Source organism: Mustelus asterias, chromosome 11 (assembly GCF_964213995.1).
Source record: "Mustelus asterias chromosome 11, sMusAst1.hap1.1, whole genome shotgun sequence".
Taxonomy (NCBI): Eukaryota; Metazoa; Chordata; class Chondrichthyes; order Carcharhiniformes; family Triakidae; genus Mustelus; species Mustelus asterias.
Genome location: NC_135811.1, coordinates 11,467,810 through 11,485,349, shown reverse-complemented (window position 1 = coordinate 11,485,349; position 17,540 = coordinate 11,467,810). Strand labels below are relative to the sequence as shown.

The 17,540-nt window shown below is 43.3% G+C and overlaps 1 protein-coding gene across 1 annotated transcript in view; it reads right to left on the bottom strand.

The window, feature by feature from the left end:
- arl3b (ADP ribosylation factor like GTPase 3b) overlaps positions 1-17,494 on the bottom strand; it is a 31,263-nt gene extending 13,769 nt beyond the window's left edge. The window contains exons 1-3 of the mRNA XM_078223168.1: positions 17,446-17,494; positions 7,141-7,284; positions 2,502-2,618 (exon numbers count right to left, since the gene is read on the bottom strand). Of these exons, the coding sequence (XP_078079294.1) occupies positions 2,502-2,618; positions 7,141-7,284; positions 17,446-17,448 (264 nt within the window). The 5' untranslated portion in view covers positions 17,449-17,494. The remainder of the gene's footprint in view (positions 1-2,501; positions 2,619-7,140; positions 7,285-17,445) is intronic.
- Positions 17,495-17,540: the final 46 nt, after the last annotated feature.

The window sequence follows — 17,540 nt, the reverse complement described above, 5'->3', positions numbered from 1 at the left end:
TTTTGTGTGTTTTTCCCTGGGAACTCCTGAAAGCCTGTCCACAATCTATAAGGCACAAGTCAGGAGTGTGGAGGAATGCTCCTCCATTTGCTGGATGAGTGCAACTCCAACAACACATGAAACTTGACACCATCCAGGATAAGGCAGCCCACTTCATTGGCACCCCATCCACGGCTGCAGAGTGGCAGCAGTGTGTACCATCTACAAGATGCACTGCAGCAACTCACCAAAGCTCTTTTGACATCACCTTCCAAACCTGTAATCTCTACTACCTAGGACAGGGGTAGATGTATGGGAACACCACCACCTACAAGCTCCCCTCCGAGCCACACACCATCCCGACTTGGAACTATATCACCAGTCCATCACTATTGCTCGGTAAAAATCCTGGAACTTCCTCCCTCGCAGCGCTGTGGGCTGTGGCTGACACCACATGAACTGCAGCGTTGCGAGCAGCAACTCACCACCACCTTCTCAAGAGCAATAAAAATGCTGGACTAGCCAGGGACACTGACCTCCTGAAAAAGATTTTTAACAAATTATAACTTAAAAACCAGTGACCGACTCGACTCCTTTGCAAAGCAGCGTAACATTTCCTGGTGTTGGGTTTTCACTGGCCCTAGGTCTGGATTTACACTAAACTTAGTAAAGAACAAATTTGCACTGATACAGTAGCTGTACTGTAAATGCATGATGTGGAGATGTCGGCGTTGGACTGGGGCGAACACAGCAAGAGTTTTAACAACACCAGGTTAAAGTCCAACAGGTTTATTTGGTAGCAAATACCATAAGCTTTCGGAGCGCTGCCCCTTCGTCAGATGGAGTGGAAATTTGCTCTCAAACAGTGCACAGAGACACAAAATCAAGTTACAGAATACTGATTGATTAGAATGCGAATCCCGACAGCCAGCCAGGTCTTAAAGATACAGACTCATCATGGACTACTCTCGGAATTGGTTCCATTCTTGGACAAACGCATCTCCATTAAGGACGGTCACCTCAGCACCTCACTGTACCGCAAGCCCACGGATAACCTCATGATGCTCCACTTCTCCAGCTTCCACCCGAAACACGTTAAAGAAGCCATCCCCTACGGACAAGCCCTCCGTATACACAGGATCTGCTCGGATGAGGAGGATCGCAACAGACACCTCCAGACGCTGAAAGATGCCCTCATAAGAACAGGATATAGCGCTCGACTCATTGATCAACAGTTCCAACGCGCCACATCGAAAAACCGCACCGACCTCCTCAGAAGACAAACACGGGACACGGTGGACAGAGTACCCTTCGTCGTCCAGTACTTCCCCGGAGCGGAGAAGCTACGGCATCTCCTCCGGAGCCTTCAACATGTCATTGATGAAGACGAACATCTCGCCAAGGCCATCCCCACACCCCCACTTCTTGCCTTCAAACAACCACGCAACCTCAAACAGACCATTGTCCGCAGCAAACTACCCAGCCTTCAGGAGAACAGTGACCACGACGCCACACAACCCTGTCACAGCAACCTCTGCAAGACGTGCCGGATCATCGACATGGATGCCATCATCTCACGTGAGAACACTATCCACCAGGTACACGGTGCATACACTTGCAACTCGGCCAACATTGTCTACTTGATACGCTGCAGGAAAGGATGTCCCGAGGCATGGTACATTGGGGCGACCATGCAGACGCTACGACAACGGATGAATGGACACTGCTTGACAATCACCAGGCAAGAGTGTTCTCTTCCTGTTGGGGAACACTTCAGCGGTCACAGGCATTCAGCCTCTGATCTTCAGGTAAGCGTTCTCCAAGGTGGCCTTCACGACACACGACAGCGCAGAGTCGCTGAGCAGAAACTGATAGCCAAGTTCCGCACACATGAGGACGGCCTAAACCGGGATGTTGGATTTATGTCATATTATCAGTAACCCCCACAGCTTGCCTCCTGGACCTGCAGGCTGTCCTGTCTGGAGACAATACACATCTCTTTAACCTGTGCTTAATGCTCCCTCCACCCACATTGTCTGTATCTTTAAGACCTGGCTGACTGTAGGGATTCGCATTCTAATCAGCATTCTGTAACTTGATTTTGTGTCTCTGTATGCCCTGTTCGAGAGCACATTTCCACTCCATCTGACGAAGGAGCAGCGCTCCGAAAGCTTATGGTATTTGCTACCAAATAAACCTGTTGGACTTTAACCTGGTGTTGTTAAAACTCTTGCTGTAAATGCAGTCAGAGATGCAGGAGCCAACGTTGCTCTAAGTAGGTTTGCAACTCAAATTCAGAAAGGAAATAAAGGAATAAATGTGCAACACTTCGATTCTCTGCATTAATGATAACTGAGTGGCATTAAGTGGTTAATAAATAAATTAAAAGCCTATCAATCTTTCTGTTCACATTTGTTTACATTAATAGAGGAATGTTAAGTTAGAGAGTGAATCTCGGTAATATTAAGCAGGCAATGGGGTTGAATGGAAAAGAGAACATGAGTAAATATGCAAATACTCACAAGCACATCAGTATTTTCAAAATAATTTCTCCAGTACGGCCTTATCTTTCTCTGTCCTCCAATATCCCACACATTTAACTTGAAACCTTGAGACTGCACACTTTTAATATTAAATCCCTGGGGAGATAAGAAAGGAATTCTTTATTTTTGAAGTTTGCTCCAGTGCAAGCTGACAGTGAAACAAAATTGAAGCCAAACAAACAAGCCATCAGGTGCATAACTCATAGAAATCATAGAAACCCTACAGTACAGAAAGAGGCCATTCGGCCCATCGAGTCTGCACCGACCACAATCCCACCCAGCACCTACCCCCATATATTTACCCACTAATCCCTCCAACCTACGAAACTCGACTGCAAAGCCATGTTAATATTCTTGTTGAAATGCAGAGCACATCTATTTCTATTTTGTTAAAGTTGAAAAACTGCAGTCTTTACATTCTCCCTTTCCAGGTAATGCTTAGCTTGCTCAGAGGATTAGGGAGGATCTTACAGATATAATGAAATGTAATGTAGGCATCACATTTCACATTCATCTCGAACCTCTAACAGAAGAATGCCTCAAGCTGCTTCACAGACGGTCAGGAAAGAAAAATGGACACAGACAAAGGGAAGGGTTTCTGAAGGAGTGATCAAAGCCAGCATTAATAAGAGTGTTATCAGAGGAACGGGAGGTGAATAGTACACGTTGCTCGGAGAGAAATTCCAGAACGCGAGACCTAACGTGAATGAAGACGTGGCCGACATTGGCGATGAGGGGGGCAGAGTCAGAGGAATGGAGAAATTGTAGCACTGGGACATGTTAGAGCTAGGGCACAGCAAGAGGTTAAACACAAAGACAAGAATTTTAAATTTGAAGGATTACACATGAAACCAATAAAGGGATCAGTGGGCATAGGAGCAAAAGCGAGCAGGATATAATGCAGGACAGAATATGGGCAGCAGAGTTTTGTGTTAGCTAAACTTCACAGAAGGCAGAACATATGCAGTCAACTAGCAGAGAATTTTGGCCACAGATGGGGTGCGGTAAGGGCACAGAAAGGTTGCTTTATGAAGGTAGAAATAATGGAAGATATTCAACAATCAAAATATCTCCTTTGGGAGAATTGTTCAGAATTGAGGACTTATTTGTTTTAAAACTCTGAATTTTATCTTCAGACCTTAAAAACACTGGTACCTTACTTTTTGTTCCACTGCATGCATAATTTTTACATTTCAAGCCAATCCTGTCATAATCCTGTCCAATCCTGTTCTGGGCAGCACGGTGGCACAGTGGTTAGCACTGCTGCTTCACAGCGCCAGGGACCTGGGTTTGATTCCCGGCTTGGGTCACTGTCTGTGTGGAGTTTGCACATTCTCCTCGTGTCTGCATGGGTTTTCTCCGGGTGCTCCGGTTTCCTCCCACAGTCCAAAGATGTGCAGGTTAGGTTGGTTGGCCATGCTAAAATTGCCCCTTAGTGTCCTGAGATGCGTAGGTTAGAGGGATTAGCGGGTAAATGTGTAGGGATATGGGGGTAGGGCCTGGGTGGGATTGTGGTCTGTGCAGACGCGATGGGCCAAATGGCCTCTTTCTGCACTGTAGGGATTCTATGATAACTGAAAACTGCGAACTCAGAAATTCAGTGATGTGCTTGGAATCACTTCAAAACTGGTGGGCCAATTTAACATTTAGATTTATCCCAAATAACTTTTAACTATCTCACATAAAATTTAGTATAAATAGAATGAAGAGGATCTATATTCGTTCTATCTGCACAACTAATCATAACCTAAACACAGTAAACTGAACAGTGCACTTATTAAAATATAAACGGGATCCCACTGTTCCTCATATATTCTCTTTATCCATAGTCTCTGTAGAAAATAGCTGTGAATCATAAAAACATTATAAGGAGGGCATTATTTATTAGACGTTTCAAGCATTAATGTGCCGTGCCACCTTGAACAAGGGCATTTTGTATGGCATCTGTAGGATTAAGGGAGCCATAAACAATGTATATTTCATCTGAGGTTATAGGTTAAACGGTGTTGTCGCAAAGAGTTTCTGGTGTTTGCTAAGCAATTATCTGCTTAATATAGTGACTGACAGAAGGTTGTGCAAAGGATATTTTCCCCAGTTGGCTTGCAAACTTGTTTTCCTTACAACACCAGAGAACCTCAACACAAAGTTCTTTGTAGTTACAATTTCCCCATTCCTCTGACTCTGCCCCCTCATCACCAATGTCGGCCACATCTTCATTCACTTAGGTATGAATTTCAGCACCATTATCAGTTTTGTTGAATTACTGTACTGCTGCACAAATTAAATACGAGGACATTGTATTCTTTTTTAAACACATTAAAATTCCAAAAAATCTAATTAGCACAAACGATATAAATCTACAGAATGTGAATAGAAACCCTGGAGTATGAAACTGTACAGCCTCAGCCATGACTGGCTATCCAAACTACAACTCATGGTCTAATCTGGCCCATGAGTGGAGGCTACCTGGTTCTCTCTTCAACACTGCTGTCTGTTCCTGCCACATAACGTTGCTCCTCTTCCATGTAAACACTGCTGTACACAATGGGAGGGATTATGTCGTGAGGCATTTCCTTCATGCAATGACACTGAATTACTTCAAACAGTAGCAGCCTGTAGTAAGAGGTGGCAGCAAGGCTTAGAAGAAGCAGCTCCACCAAAGGCAAGAGTCTACTGACATTCAATTGGAAAAGTTGGGAAACAATAGTGTGCAAAGGGAGTGCCAGTTCGAACAGGGGGAGAGGGTGACCAGTTTGAACTACTGGAGGATGCGGGGGGGGGGGGGGGGGGGGGGGGGAGGGAGGAAAGAGTGCTATGTTGAACTTGGGGCAGGCAGGAGATGTGTAAAAACTAAGTCTGGGACAAGCCAAACAAGTATGGTATCAGCACAACAGTGGACAAAACCCAACGACTCAAAGATAAGCAACTGGGCTACCCATGGAGAGAAAAGGTTTGGGTATTCCTGGTTTCAAGGAAATGTTGCTTATTTCTATTCCTCCATCATATGCTTCCAGAATGCACCACTGCTCTCTCTGACCCTTGCAGTGAGTGATGTGGAGATGCAGTGTTTAAAAACACATTCAAAAGCAACGGTACTGCAGAGCAGAGGTGGAAACCCTGTCGAAGCATCCTTTATTTTTGTGGACATGACAGGATTCATTTTGTGCTACAAAAATAACTGCAGTACAGATGCACATCTTGGGAATGAGGCTGGGGACTGCAAAAGAAAGGTTTCTCACTTGAATTAAACATGATGCCTAGTAATGCTCAGTTTGAGCTTTTTTTTTTAACCCAATGTGCAACTGAATGAAAATGGAGATTTCTGAAAAAATATAAACTTCCAAAATAACCAAAGGAGGGGATGTCCAAATCTGAGTAATTTACTAAGTTTTGAAATACTGATTTCAATTGCTAGCTACAGACTTTAAATAATCTGTGGTGGTTACCAAATAACAGCTTTCCAAAAAACATATGATGCAGCAGGCCTCCTGCATCAGCTCAAGAGCGGAAAACACCACAAGTAACCTTCAGAGAGCTATAAAGGTCAACGGGACCCAGGGAGTAAATCACAATGGTGCAGTGTCAGTCATCTGCTAATGGGGAGCCAGTTATTTTGCTTCTCTTAATGGTATCTAACTCAAAACGGCAAAATTGCACACCAGGAGTAGTGGGGGAGGGGGGTCGTCCGTGGCAAAGGGGTCAGAAAGAAAATATATTCCTCTTGATTCAAGAGGGAGAACAGGTTAATTGAAGTATTCACTGCAAGGCAGCTGGCTGATTGCCACCTGAGACCTTTACATTAAAATTTTGGCTCTGATAATTGATACCCAGAAACAGTAAAGGTAAATGGCAGCCAGCCCAGGGTAAATTAATCAGCTATGCGGGCACCATAATCAAATATTTCATAGGGCACAATGGTTTCTGTGCTACTGGACACAGTCGACATCAGGAACACATCACGTGGGAAAACTGCAGCAACAAACTCATTCCAGTACATCGCTCTCAAGTATTTTCTGCTGCCTTGTGTCTTTTACTTGACCCCTAAGGTGTCACATACTTCTGAGTATTTAAAAATGGAGATCAGAGCATTTAAAATTGCACTTGCAAGACAGAAATTTTAGTGACTTTTTTCAAAATTGTGCTCATCAGGGTGAGGATAAGCTGGGAAAGGAATTTTTTCTACCTCATATGTTGCACATTCCAAGGTTGGGTATGATGCTGTTAGATCCCAAAATAAAGCTCCCTACATTCTGTTTCAGTAAAATCTTTATATTTTCAGGCTATTGATTCTGTGATTTAGGCACTTCCCTGCAGATACAATTATTGCATTCCCACACCTGCCATCCAGAGGCCTTCTCCCGAGAGATTGCCATTTTACAACTGAATGAGGGACAATGCAGTGTACCCATACCTTGGAGAACTAGAGCGATGCAGCCAAAATTGATTACATTTAACCCAGCAGACAGACGGGATTTTCTTCTCATCAATCTGGGCTGAATCTTAACTCAGGTTTCAGATGAAAATTCATGTCTAACTCATTGCAACATCCAGTTACACTGAAATCTTTACAATTTAAAAAAATGCCTTGAAAAGAGTCATCACTAAATACAAACATTACCTGTGTAGGTGTGATATGACTGATGTCTTCTGAAGCCAGCTGTTTGAGTAATGTTGTTTTCCCAGCGTTATCCAAACCCAGAAGGAGAATTCTAACTTCCTGATCAGGGGCACTCTTCAATTTTCGCAGGATTGATAGCAAACCCTAAGAACAAAAAAAAGTAGCCATCCTTAGCTGTATATATAGGTATTGACATTAGAACATTACAGCGCAGTACAGGCCCTTCGGTCCTCGATGTTGCACCGACCAGTGAAACCAATCTAAAGCCCATCTAACCTACACTATTCCAATATCCTTGCGGTACACCACTAGTAACTGAACTCCAGGATGAACATTTCCCATCAACCACCACCCTCTGTCTTCTTACAGCTAGCCAATTCCTGATCCAAACCGCTAAATCACCCTCAATCCCATGCCTCCGTATCTTCTGCAATAGCTTACCGTGGGGAACCTTATCAAACGCTTTACTGAAATCCATATACACCACATCAACCGCTTTACCTCCATCCACCTCTTTGGTCACCTTCTCAAAGAACTCAATAAGGTTTGTGAGGCACGACCTACCCTTCACAAAACTGTGTTGACTATCCCTAATCAAATTATTCCTTTCTCGATGATTATAAATCCTATCTCTTATAATCCTTTCCAAAACTTTGCCCACAACAGAAGTAAGGCTCACTGGTCTATAATTACCAGGTTTGTCTCTACTCCCCTTCTTGAACAAGGGGACAACATTTGCTATCCTCCAGTCTTCTGGCACTATTCCTGTAGACAATGACGACATAAAGATCAAAGCCAAAGGCTCTGCAATCTCCTCCCTAGCCTCCCAGAGAATCCTAGGATAAATCCCATCCGGCCCAGGGGACTTATCAATTTTCACACTTTCCAGAATTGCTAACACCTCCTCCTTATGAACCTCAATCCCGTCTAGTCCAATAGCCTGTATCTCAGTATTCTCCTCGACAACATTGTCTTTTTCCTGCGTGAATACTGACGATAAATATTCATTTAGCGTCTCTCCTATCTCTTCAGGCTCCACGCACAACTTCCCACTATTATCCTTGACTGGCCCTAATCTTACCCTAGTCATTCTTTTATTCCTGACATACCTATCGAAAGCTTTAGGGTTTTCCTTGATCCTACCTGCCAAAGATTTCTCATGCCCCCTCCTGGCTCTTCTTAACTCTCTCTTTAGGTCCTTCCTGGCTAACTTGTAACTCTCAAGTGCCTTAACTGAGCCTTCACGTCTCATCTTTACATGAGTCTCCTTCTTCCTCTTCACAAGAGATTCAATTTCTTTAGTAAACCACGGTTCCCTCGCTCGACCACTTCCTCCCTGCCTGACAGGTACATACTTATCAAGGACACCCAGTAGCTGTTCCTTGAAACAAGCTCCACATTTCAATTGTGCCCATCCCCTGCAGTTTCCTTCCCCAACCTATGCATCCTAAATCTCGCCTAATCGCATCATAATTTCCTTTATACACACTTCAAGCCACCTTCCTGCCTGCCAGTACACTCCTGCGTCGTTGAAACCTTATCCATGACCTCACTACTCTCAACCTCCTGTACACTGGATCTACAATTCAGGTTCCCACCCCCCTGCACCATCCCTGTAGCCACGTGTTCAATTGCTCTCCCTCCCTATTCCTCTCCTCACTATCATGTGGCATGGGTAACAAACCAGAGATAACAGCTCTGTTTGTTCTAGCCCTAAGCTTCCACCCTAACTCCCTGAATTTCTGCCTTACATCCCCATCCCTTTTCCTCCCTATGTCTTGGGTGCCTATGTGAACCACGACTTGGGGCTGGTCCCCCTCCCCCTTAAGGATCCCAAAAACACCATCCAAGACATCACGGACCCTGGCACCTGGGAGGCAACACACCAGCCGCGAGTCCCTCTTGTTCCCACAGAATCTCTTATCTATCCCCCTAACTGTGGAGTCCCCAATAACTAATGCTCTACTCTCCCCCCTTCCCTTCTGAGCAACATTCTCCTACTAATGATCGACATAGCTATATGCTGATGTTGTGTAGAATAGAAACAAGATTCTTGTTTTTACATTTACCAAATAGCAATGGAGAAAATAATTATTCCACTCTATTCTTACCACTGTATAACAATACATGCACACACACAACCTCCTACATGTGGAAAAACACTAATAACTGTGAAGCTGCACTAATTTCTCCTCATTTGTGTTAAAATTGAGATTCATTTCAGAGTCTCCTACTCCAACTCATTTTTCAAAATAATCCTCATCTCACTAATTCCTGCCAGCCGAAATTTGTCAAGCTTTTAAAGCTAAAGTTCAGCATAACCTACCGTTTTCAGATTGACTTCAACTACTTTAAACCTCTTTACCCAAAGAGTGATGAGAATGTGGAACTCACTACCACAGGGAATAGTTAAAGTGAATAGTATAGATGCTTTCAGTGGGAAGCGAGGCAAGCACGAGGGAGAATAGAGAATTATGCTGATAGGAGTATAAACTGACAGACTGTTTGGGCTGAATGGTCTGTCTCCATGCTGTATATCTTATATAACTTTATAATTTATTGGATGACACAGTGGTTGGCACTGCTGCCTCAACGTCAGAGACCTGAATTCATTCCCGACCTCGAGCGACTGTGTAGAGATTGTTCATTCTCCCTGTGTCCGAGTGTGTTTCTGGTAGGCTGCACAGTGGCAAGCCCTGCTGCCTCACAGCGCCAGGGACCCGGGTTCAATTCCCAGCTTGGGTCACTGTGCGGAGTCTGCACGTTCTCTCCATGTCTGCACGGATTTCCTCCGGGTGCTCCGGTTTCCTCCCACAGTCCGATAGACATGCCGGTTAGCTGCATTGGCCATGCTAAATTCTCCCTCGGTGTACCTGAACAGGCACCAGAGTGTGGTGACTAGGGGATTCTCACATTAACTTCATTGCACTGTTAATGCCAGCCTACTTGTGACACTAATAAATAAACTTTACCTCCGGGTGCTCCGGTTTCCTCCCACAGTCCAAAGATGTGCATGTTAGGTTGATTGGCTGTGCTAAATCACTCCTTAATGTCAGGGGATTAGCAGGGTAAATTCATGGGGTTATGGGGCCTGGGTGGGATTGTCGGTGAAGGCTTGATGGGCTAAGTGGCCACCTTCTGCAGAGATTCTATGAATGTAATCCTACAGATGTCCAGAGCTTTACCTCTGGATTTCTTGGTTTTAAAAATGTAGCAGTCACAACCAATTTCATGCATGACATCAACTTTGATGCATTCACACTTGGATGGAAACAATCCTGTGCTTTTCCGTTATTGAGAATGGTTGTTTTATCCAGCCACTTTCCCAGGAACTGCAGTCACGACCTGTCTTTCAACTTTCACAGGCAAACAGGCAATTGGAAAAATTATTATTCCTGTGTGGCACCACTGCCCAATTCCCACTCTCTACATCCCTGCACCTGTTTATTACTCAACACAGTAAGCGTTGCCATGAATGGCTCAACTTTATTTCATCAAAACACTTGGTCTCATGGCAACCACCTAACCACCAAGGAGGCAGACCTGGTTTCAAGAATCAAGTGCAATAAGTTTCTCAGCTATTTTGGTTTTGGCAGTGCCTCTCCTCACTCCTCACCCAGAACTACATAGCTGAAAGCGGGGACCCAGTTTCTGCTGCCCAGAGTCAGGTCCCTAATTCTACCACACTATTTGATGTATATTCGGAAGCAGGGTAGACAAACCGGCTTCACAACAGACAGCTATCCCACTTCTTTTCCAAGAGATGCAATTATAAAATATACCAATAATTATTTTATACGTTAGGACGTGTCCACTTCCTTTTGAAACATCTGGAAATTTCCTGTTCAACTGACAATTTGTTCCCATGTTTAGTATCATTTCACCAAATTGATTTTGGTTTCTTCACCTTGTGTCCCCTGTTATGGAATTTCACACAGGAGAATAATTTGCTTCAAATTTATTGAACTCAGAAAATCTTTTCCATTACAAACTCTACACTTTGTATTCTGAAGACAGAAGGTTCAGGGCACACAACCTGTCTTCAGAGCTAAATCCTCTAAGTTTCGATGTTAATTGTGGACTTTTGAAGAGTGTTATCCAATTGTATCATTTTTGAAATAGAGGACAGACCACAACCAGACAATACGCCATGGATATGTAATTATAAAATTACCGCCTTTTGATTTATATGTTGAACCCTTTACATTTCATCACCTTTTCACCACCACATGGGTAGTGGACTGATGAAATCAGTAACCTATACAACAATACCCTGAAAGCTATTCCCTGCTCTGCTATGTCCATTATATTCTTGTGAATTCCTTCCATGTCTCCCTTCCTGTTCTCAAATTTCAACACTTTTCATTGATTTGACCCAAAGCGTACGACACCACAAGAGAAAGAGAATACAGCCAACCTTCTGAGCTGGCACTGACAAAGGGTCAGCCTGACTCGAACCACTGGCTCTATTCTCTCCCCGCAGATGCTGTCAGACCTGCTGAGATTTTCCAGCATTTTCTGTCTTTGTTTCAGATTCCAGCATCCGCAGTATTTTGCCTTCATCATATCTGACACCAGCTGCCCATCAACCCAGTGCCAAAATCTGCAGATTTAGACACCTAAATGAATTGCAAGTAATCTATATAAATAAAGAGCAGTGGCCCCTATAATACTTTACAACCAATCGATCCATAGAAAAATATGTAGGCATAATAAATTAAACATTAGTGTTACATCATTGCTCTATACATCACGTGTCATTTATGTGTGTCTAATCTTTCCAATATTAACTGCCATGCCAAATGAAGCAGTATGTTCTTACAACTGTAAATCTAGTTTCATTCACTGTACCTTTGGCTCCACTGTTCAAACATTAGAATGTTTTACTCAAGCTAGTAATTATTAAGTAATATGCTCACTTAAATAGAAATGACAAATTCATCTTCACGATCCCCAGAGACTATGTTAGATAATGTAAGAGTGGATTTTAAATACATTAAAGATGGAAATTGAATTTTTGATGGTTGCACATAAAGATTTCTACGATATTAAAAACAAATCCTTCAATAGTCAAATTCCAATCTGTAAATCTTAGCAAGTCTACTGCTGACCAGTACCAAAAAGTGGGAACCGACTCAAGTGAGTGGTACCTGCAGCACTGCACAATGCACACTGAACACCACTTTGGAGGAAGTTAGGAGGGAAACATGGGCACCAAATGTAACTTGGAAGGGGGATTGCAACATCCATGATTGGCTCAGTAGCATCACCCTGACCTGGACAAGTTTATTAGGTGGTGAGGGAATCAAAATCTCTCCAATCTACATGTGACAGACATGTCTGTCAACAACAGGAGCAGAAGTGACTATCAGACGGTTGTTGCACAGACAAAATCACATCAGCGCCGTAAGGGCTTTCTCCCTTACATGGGTGTGACACTACCTCGGTCCTGAAGTGGGTTTAACTGTGGGCCATCAGCAGTGGAATTGTACATCGCCACATTTTGGTTCTTGATCACTCAAGTATTTCCAGCAATTTCTGTCTCAATTTTCATTATAACCACTCGGTTCTAGACTATGGGACAACCTTAATTCAGATGTGGGAATAGAAGCTGAATGTCAGAGTAGAAGGAGAGAGTAGCTGCCTTCAACCAGGCAACAAATAACTAAGAATGGAACGACAGAGCCCTCGCAAAATCAAGGTGATAGCCATCCTTCCATCACAAGTTCATTGGTAAAACGATTTGATGATTTCACAGCATACAACTTCATTGACAACTCCTCCAATAAAGCAGTTACATCAGCCTGCAGCAAGAACTGGGCTGATCTGTGATGGTAGCATTTGTTACCAAAAGAAAAGGTGCTGCTTATCTGGTGACTGACTTAGAACAGCAAGTACAGGGATGATGGATGACTGGAACTTGCCAAGTTAGGGCATCTACAGCAGAGTTTTAGAAGAGCTTAAGTTTATGGAAGGTGCAAGGCCATCTAGGAATGCATTAGAGTACTCGGGTCTAAATGTAACAAAGGCAAGGGTGACGATTTTGGCAGCAATGTGAGATGATGCAGGAATGGAGTCGGGCGATATTATGGAGGTGGAAATAGGTGGCCTTAGTGATGGCGAGGTCATCTCCAGGTCAGATGATACCGAGGCTGTAAACAGGCTGGTTTAGTCTCAGATGGTTGTCAGGGAGAGGGATGGAGATGGTGCTAGGAAATGGAGTTTGCAGCAGGGACTGAAGACAATATCGCAAGTCTTTGTAATATTTAGACTTGAGGAAATTTCTGCTCATCCAGCACTGAAGGTCAAACAAGCAATTTGACAATTTAGAGACAGTAAAGGGATTAGGAAAGGTGATGGTGAGGTAGAGTAGGGTACCATCAGTGTACATGTAGAATTTGACTGTTTTAGGATGATGTCACCAAGAGGCAGCATGTAGATATGAAATAGGAGGATGATTCTTGGGGGACTCCAAAGGTTAAGGTGCAGGAGTGGGTATAGAAGCAATACATTAAAGATGGAAATTGAATTTTTGATGGTTGCACATAAAGATTTCCACTATATTAAAAACAAATCCTTCAATAATAATCTGTAAATCTTAGCAAATCTAGTGCTGACCAGTATCAAAAAGTGGAAACCTACTCAAGTGATTGGTACCTGCAGCACGGCACAATGCATACTGAACACCACATCCACGGGGCGACACAGCGGCAAGCACTGCTGCCTCACAGCACCAGGGACCCGGGTTCGATTCCCAGCTTGGGTTACTGTCTGTGCGGAGTCTGCACATTCTCCTCGTGTTTGCGAGGGTTCCCTCCAAATGATCTGGTTTCCTCCCACAATACGAAAAATGTATTTGTTAAGTGTATTGGCCATGCTAAATTCTCCCTCAGTGTACGCAAACAGGTGTCAGAGTGTGGCGACGAGGGGATTTTCACAGTAACTTCATTGCAGTGTTAATGTAAGCCTACTTGTGATAAAATAAACAAACTCTAATTCTCTGACCATGACTAGATGGATAAGAATAAAACAAGCTAGTGTAGTCCCAAACAGTTGGACAAGACGGAGGACAATGATGTGATCAACTGTGCCAACAAGCGCATTAATGGCACAGGGACACTATGACTTTCAAATCACACACCATCTTAACTTGGACGTGCCAATCTTGTATCAGTGCAGGATCACAATCCTTGAATTCTGTGTCTGACATCATTGTACAAATACAACAACAATGCAATGCTTCAACGCGGTATCCTTGACCACCTCAATGCAATAGGGGATGGACATTAAATGCAACCTTGCACGAAGAAAGAAATAATTGCAATGCAAGTAAGTTCCCTATCAAATCAAATCTAAATACGCGATGGTAAATAAGGCCTTTTGGATTTAAAGAGGATTGACCAACTTAACCATAGTCCCACCCAGGCCACAGAATAATATATTGTGCACGGTAGTGTGTAATACTCCTGTCATTGTAAAACATCCAATTTACCATGAGCAACACTACTCGAGACTCCTTATCTCAGAAGGCATCATACTTTATTTGATGCAGTATCACTTCTGCTTGAAGTTCTAAGAATGACCACTTAAAGAAATATACTTTTAAAGCTATGTTTGACCAAAATAAAGATGGTGAAAGTTTAAATCCTGTACTATAGCAAAATATCTTTCACCATACAGTCAACCCTCTTCTGGCAAGTGGTGAAATCTAAATAGCATAAACACCAAATAGAACAATTACAATAATTAGCAAATGAGGGGAACACCTAATTTCTTTAATTGATTAATCACTGACAAGCTAATGGCCTCTTTTTAGGGCCAGGTCAATAATTTGCATAGTCTTAAATGGACATTTGAGGATTATAATTGGAAAAACAATGTGGGAACAAAGATGTAATCCAAAGGCCATAGATGTGAAGGTGAAATCTCAGGTGGCAGCTCTTTCTACACTTCTAGATAAAGGGATTGGTTACAACACAAGGCCATTCAGTCCATCATGTCAGCTTACCGCAAGAGCAACTCAGCTAGTCCAACTCATCTTTGCTGAATTATGAGCCAATTTATTTCTATTCTGAAAGTTACTACCATACAGTTTTTCCATCAGTTTTTTAAAGGAAAGATATTGTTTCATTGGAAGAAGTTCAGAGACAGTTCACTAAGATGATCCCCAGTATGGAGGGATGTCTTTTGAGCAAAGGTTAAAATGTCTGGGACTCTACTCATTGGAATTTAGAAGAATGAGAGGTGATCTCACTGAAACATATAGGATTCTTAAGGGGCTTGATAGGGTAAATGCTGTGAGGATGCTTCCCCTCATGGGAGAGTCTAGGACCAGAGGGTATGGTCTCAGAAGAAAGGGGTACCAATTTAAGACTGAGATGAGGAGGAATTTCTTCACTCGAGGGTTGAGCGTTCTTGGAACTCCTCTCCACAGTGAGTTGTGGAGGCACAGTCCTTATGTATGTTGAAGGCCGAGATAGATTGATTCTTGATCAGTAAGGAAATCAAGGATTATGGGGAAAGGGCAGAAAAGTGGAAGTAAGGAATGCCAGATCAGTCATGATCCTACCAAATGGCGGAGCAGGCTTGAGGGGCTGAATGGCCTACTCCTGTTCCTCATGGAATCATAGAATGTCTACAGTGCAGGAAGCGGCCATTCGGTCCACCAACTCTGGTTTGACTCTCCGATAAAGCATTTTACGCAGGGCAGGCCCTATCCCCGTAGCCCACAAATTTACACCACTAGTCCTCCTAACCTACACATTTTGGGGCAATTTAGCATGGTCAATCGACCTAACATGCACACTTTTGGACTACGGGAGGAAACCGGAGCACTGGAGGGAACTCACATAGACAAGGGGAGAACATGCAAACTCCAGAGTGACCCAAGGCCGGAATTGAACCCGGGTCCTTGGCACTGAGAGGCATTAGTGCTAACCACTTTGCCATTGTGCCAGCAAATTCCTATTTCTTATGGTTTTATCGCTGTCCCTTAGATTCAGAGATGTCCCCTTTGGTTTTGTTCATACATTGATATCTAAAAACATAACTAAATAATTAAAATAGCATACATTAAGAACAGTTTTCTAATTTACTTTGAAAAGATTATTTTTAAGGCAAGGATAGATAAATTTTTGAACAGTAAAGGAATTGAGGGTTATGGTGAGCGGGCGGGTAAGTGGAGCCGAGTCCACAAAAAGATCAGCCATGATCTTATTGAATGGTGGAGCAGGCTCGAGGGGCAGATGGCCTACTCCTGCTGCCAGTTCTTATGTTCTTATTAAGACGCTAAACAAGTACAGTTCTTTGGAGGAGATATAAACCTACTGGTGATTCAGCTATAATGGTTGGAGTTATTTTAGTGTTATGACTAATATTTTCCCTCAAAAACCACCCAAAACTAAAAAAAGGAAAATCACCATGTTGATGTGTGGGAGCATTCTGCACGCACAGAAGTGGCTGCTGTATCTGACTAAATAACTAAACTGGAAAATAAGTAATTATATGTGAAGCATGTTACGATGTAACCTAAAATACAACTGCAAGAACTTCTTTAATAATTTAGAGGGGCTGTCATCACAACCGGTCAACATATCATATTAAATCAGGAAATCATTAAATCATGAAATCTATCCTGTCATGAGCTCTAATATATTCATTCAACTGAGGGAGAGCAGTGCCAAAGTAAGCTCACATTTCTGAAAGAAAATAAATGATTATTGCCATCAGACTTTTGAATGGACCCACCTCACACTAAGCTGATCTTTCTCTACACCCTAACTATGACAGTAACACTACATTCTGCACTCTCTCGTTTCCTTCTCTATGAACAGTATGCTTTGACTGTAGAGCACACAAGAAATAATACTTTTCACTGTATACTAACACATCTGATAATAATAATTCAAATCAAACTAGGGGATTTTCACAGTAACTTCACTGCAGCGTTAATGTAAGCCTAATAATAATAAAAACCCTCCAGTTTACCCTGCAAGGTGCCAGTGACTGAAGGAACAAGTGTGTTCCGTTTATATAACGGTGGGGGATTAGACAGAAATCCCCTCCCTCCCTGTGGTTAATCCCAGGCCTCAGGCTTCACTCTGCAGCCTGAGCTCCACAGCCATGGCGTCACAGCAACCGCTCACTTCACAACAGAGCCCAGGGAAGGCGGGAGAAACAAAAGGCCACAGGGGAGCAAGCCGCCCACTCCGGCCCGGAGAGGGGAAAGGGGCTCCATATTTCAACACCCTCCGCCTCAATGGCCCTGACTCCAGCTCTCCCCCCCATCCCCTCACTCACACTCACCATCTTCTCCTTCTCCTCCTCAGGGCGCCGGGTAACTATGGGCGGCGACGTCAGCACGCAGCCGGCGCAAGTGCACGTGACACCGCACCTTACGC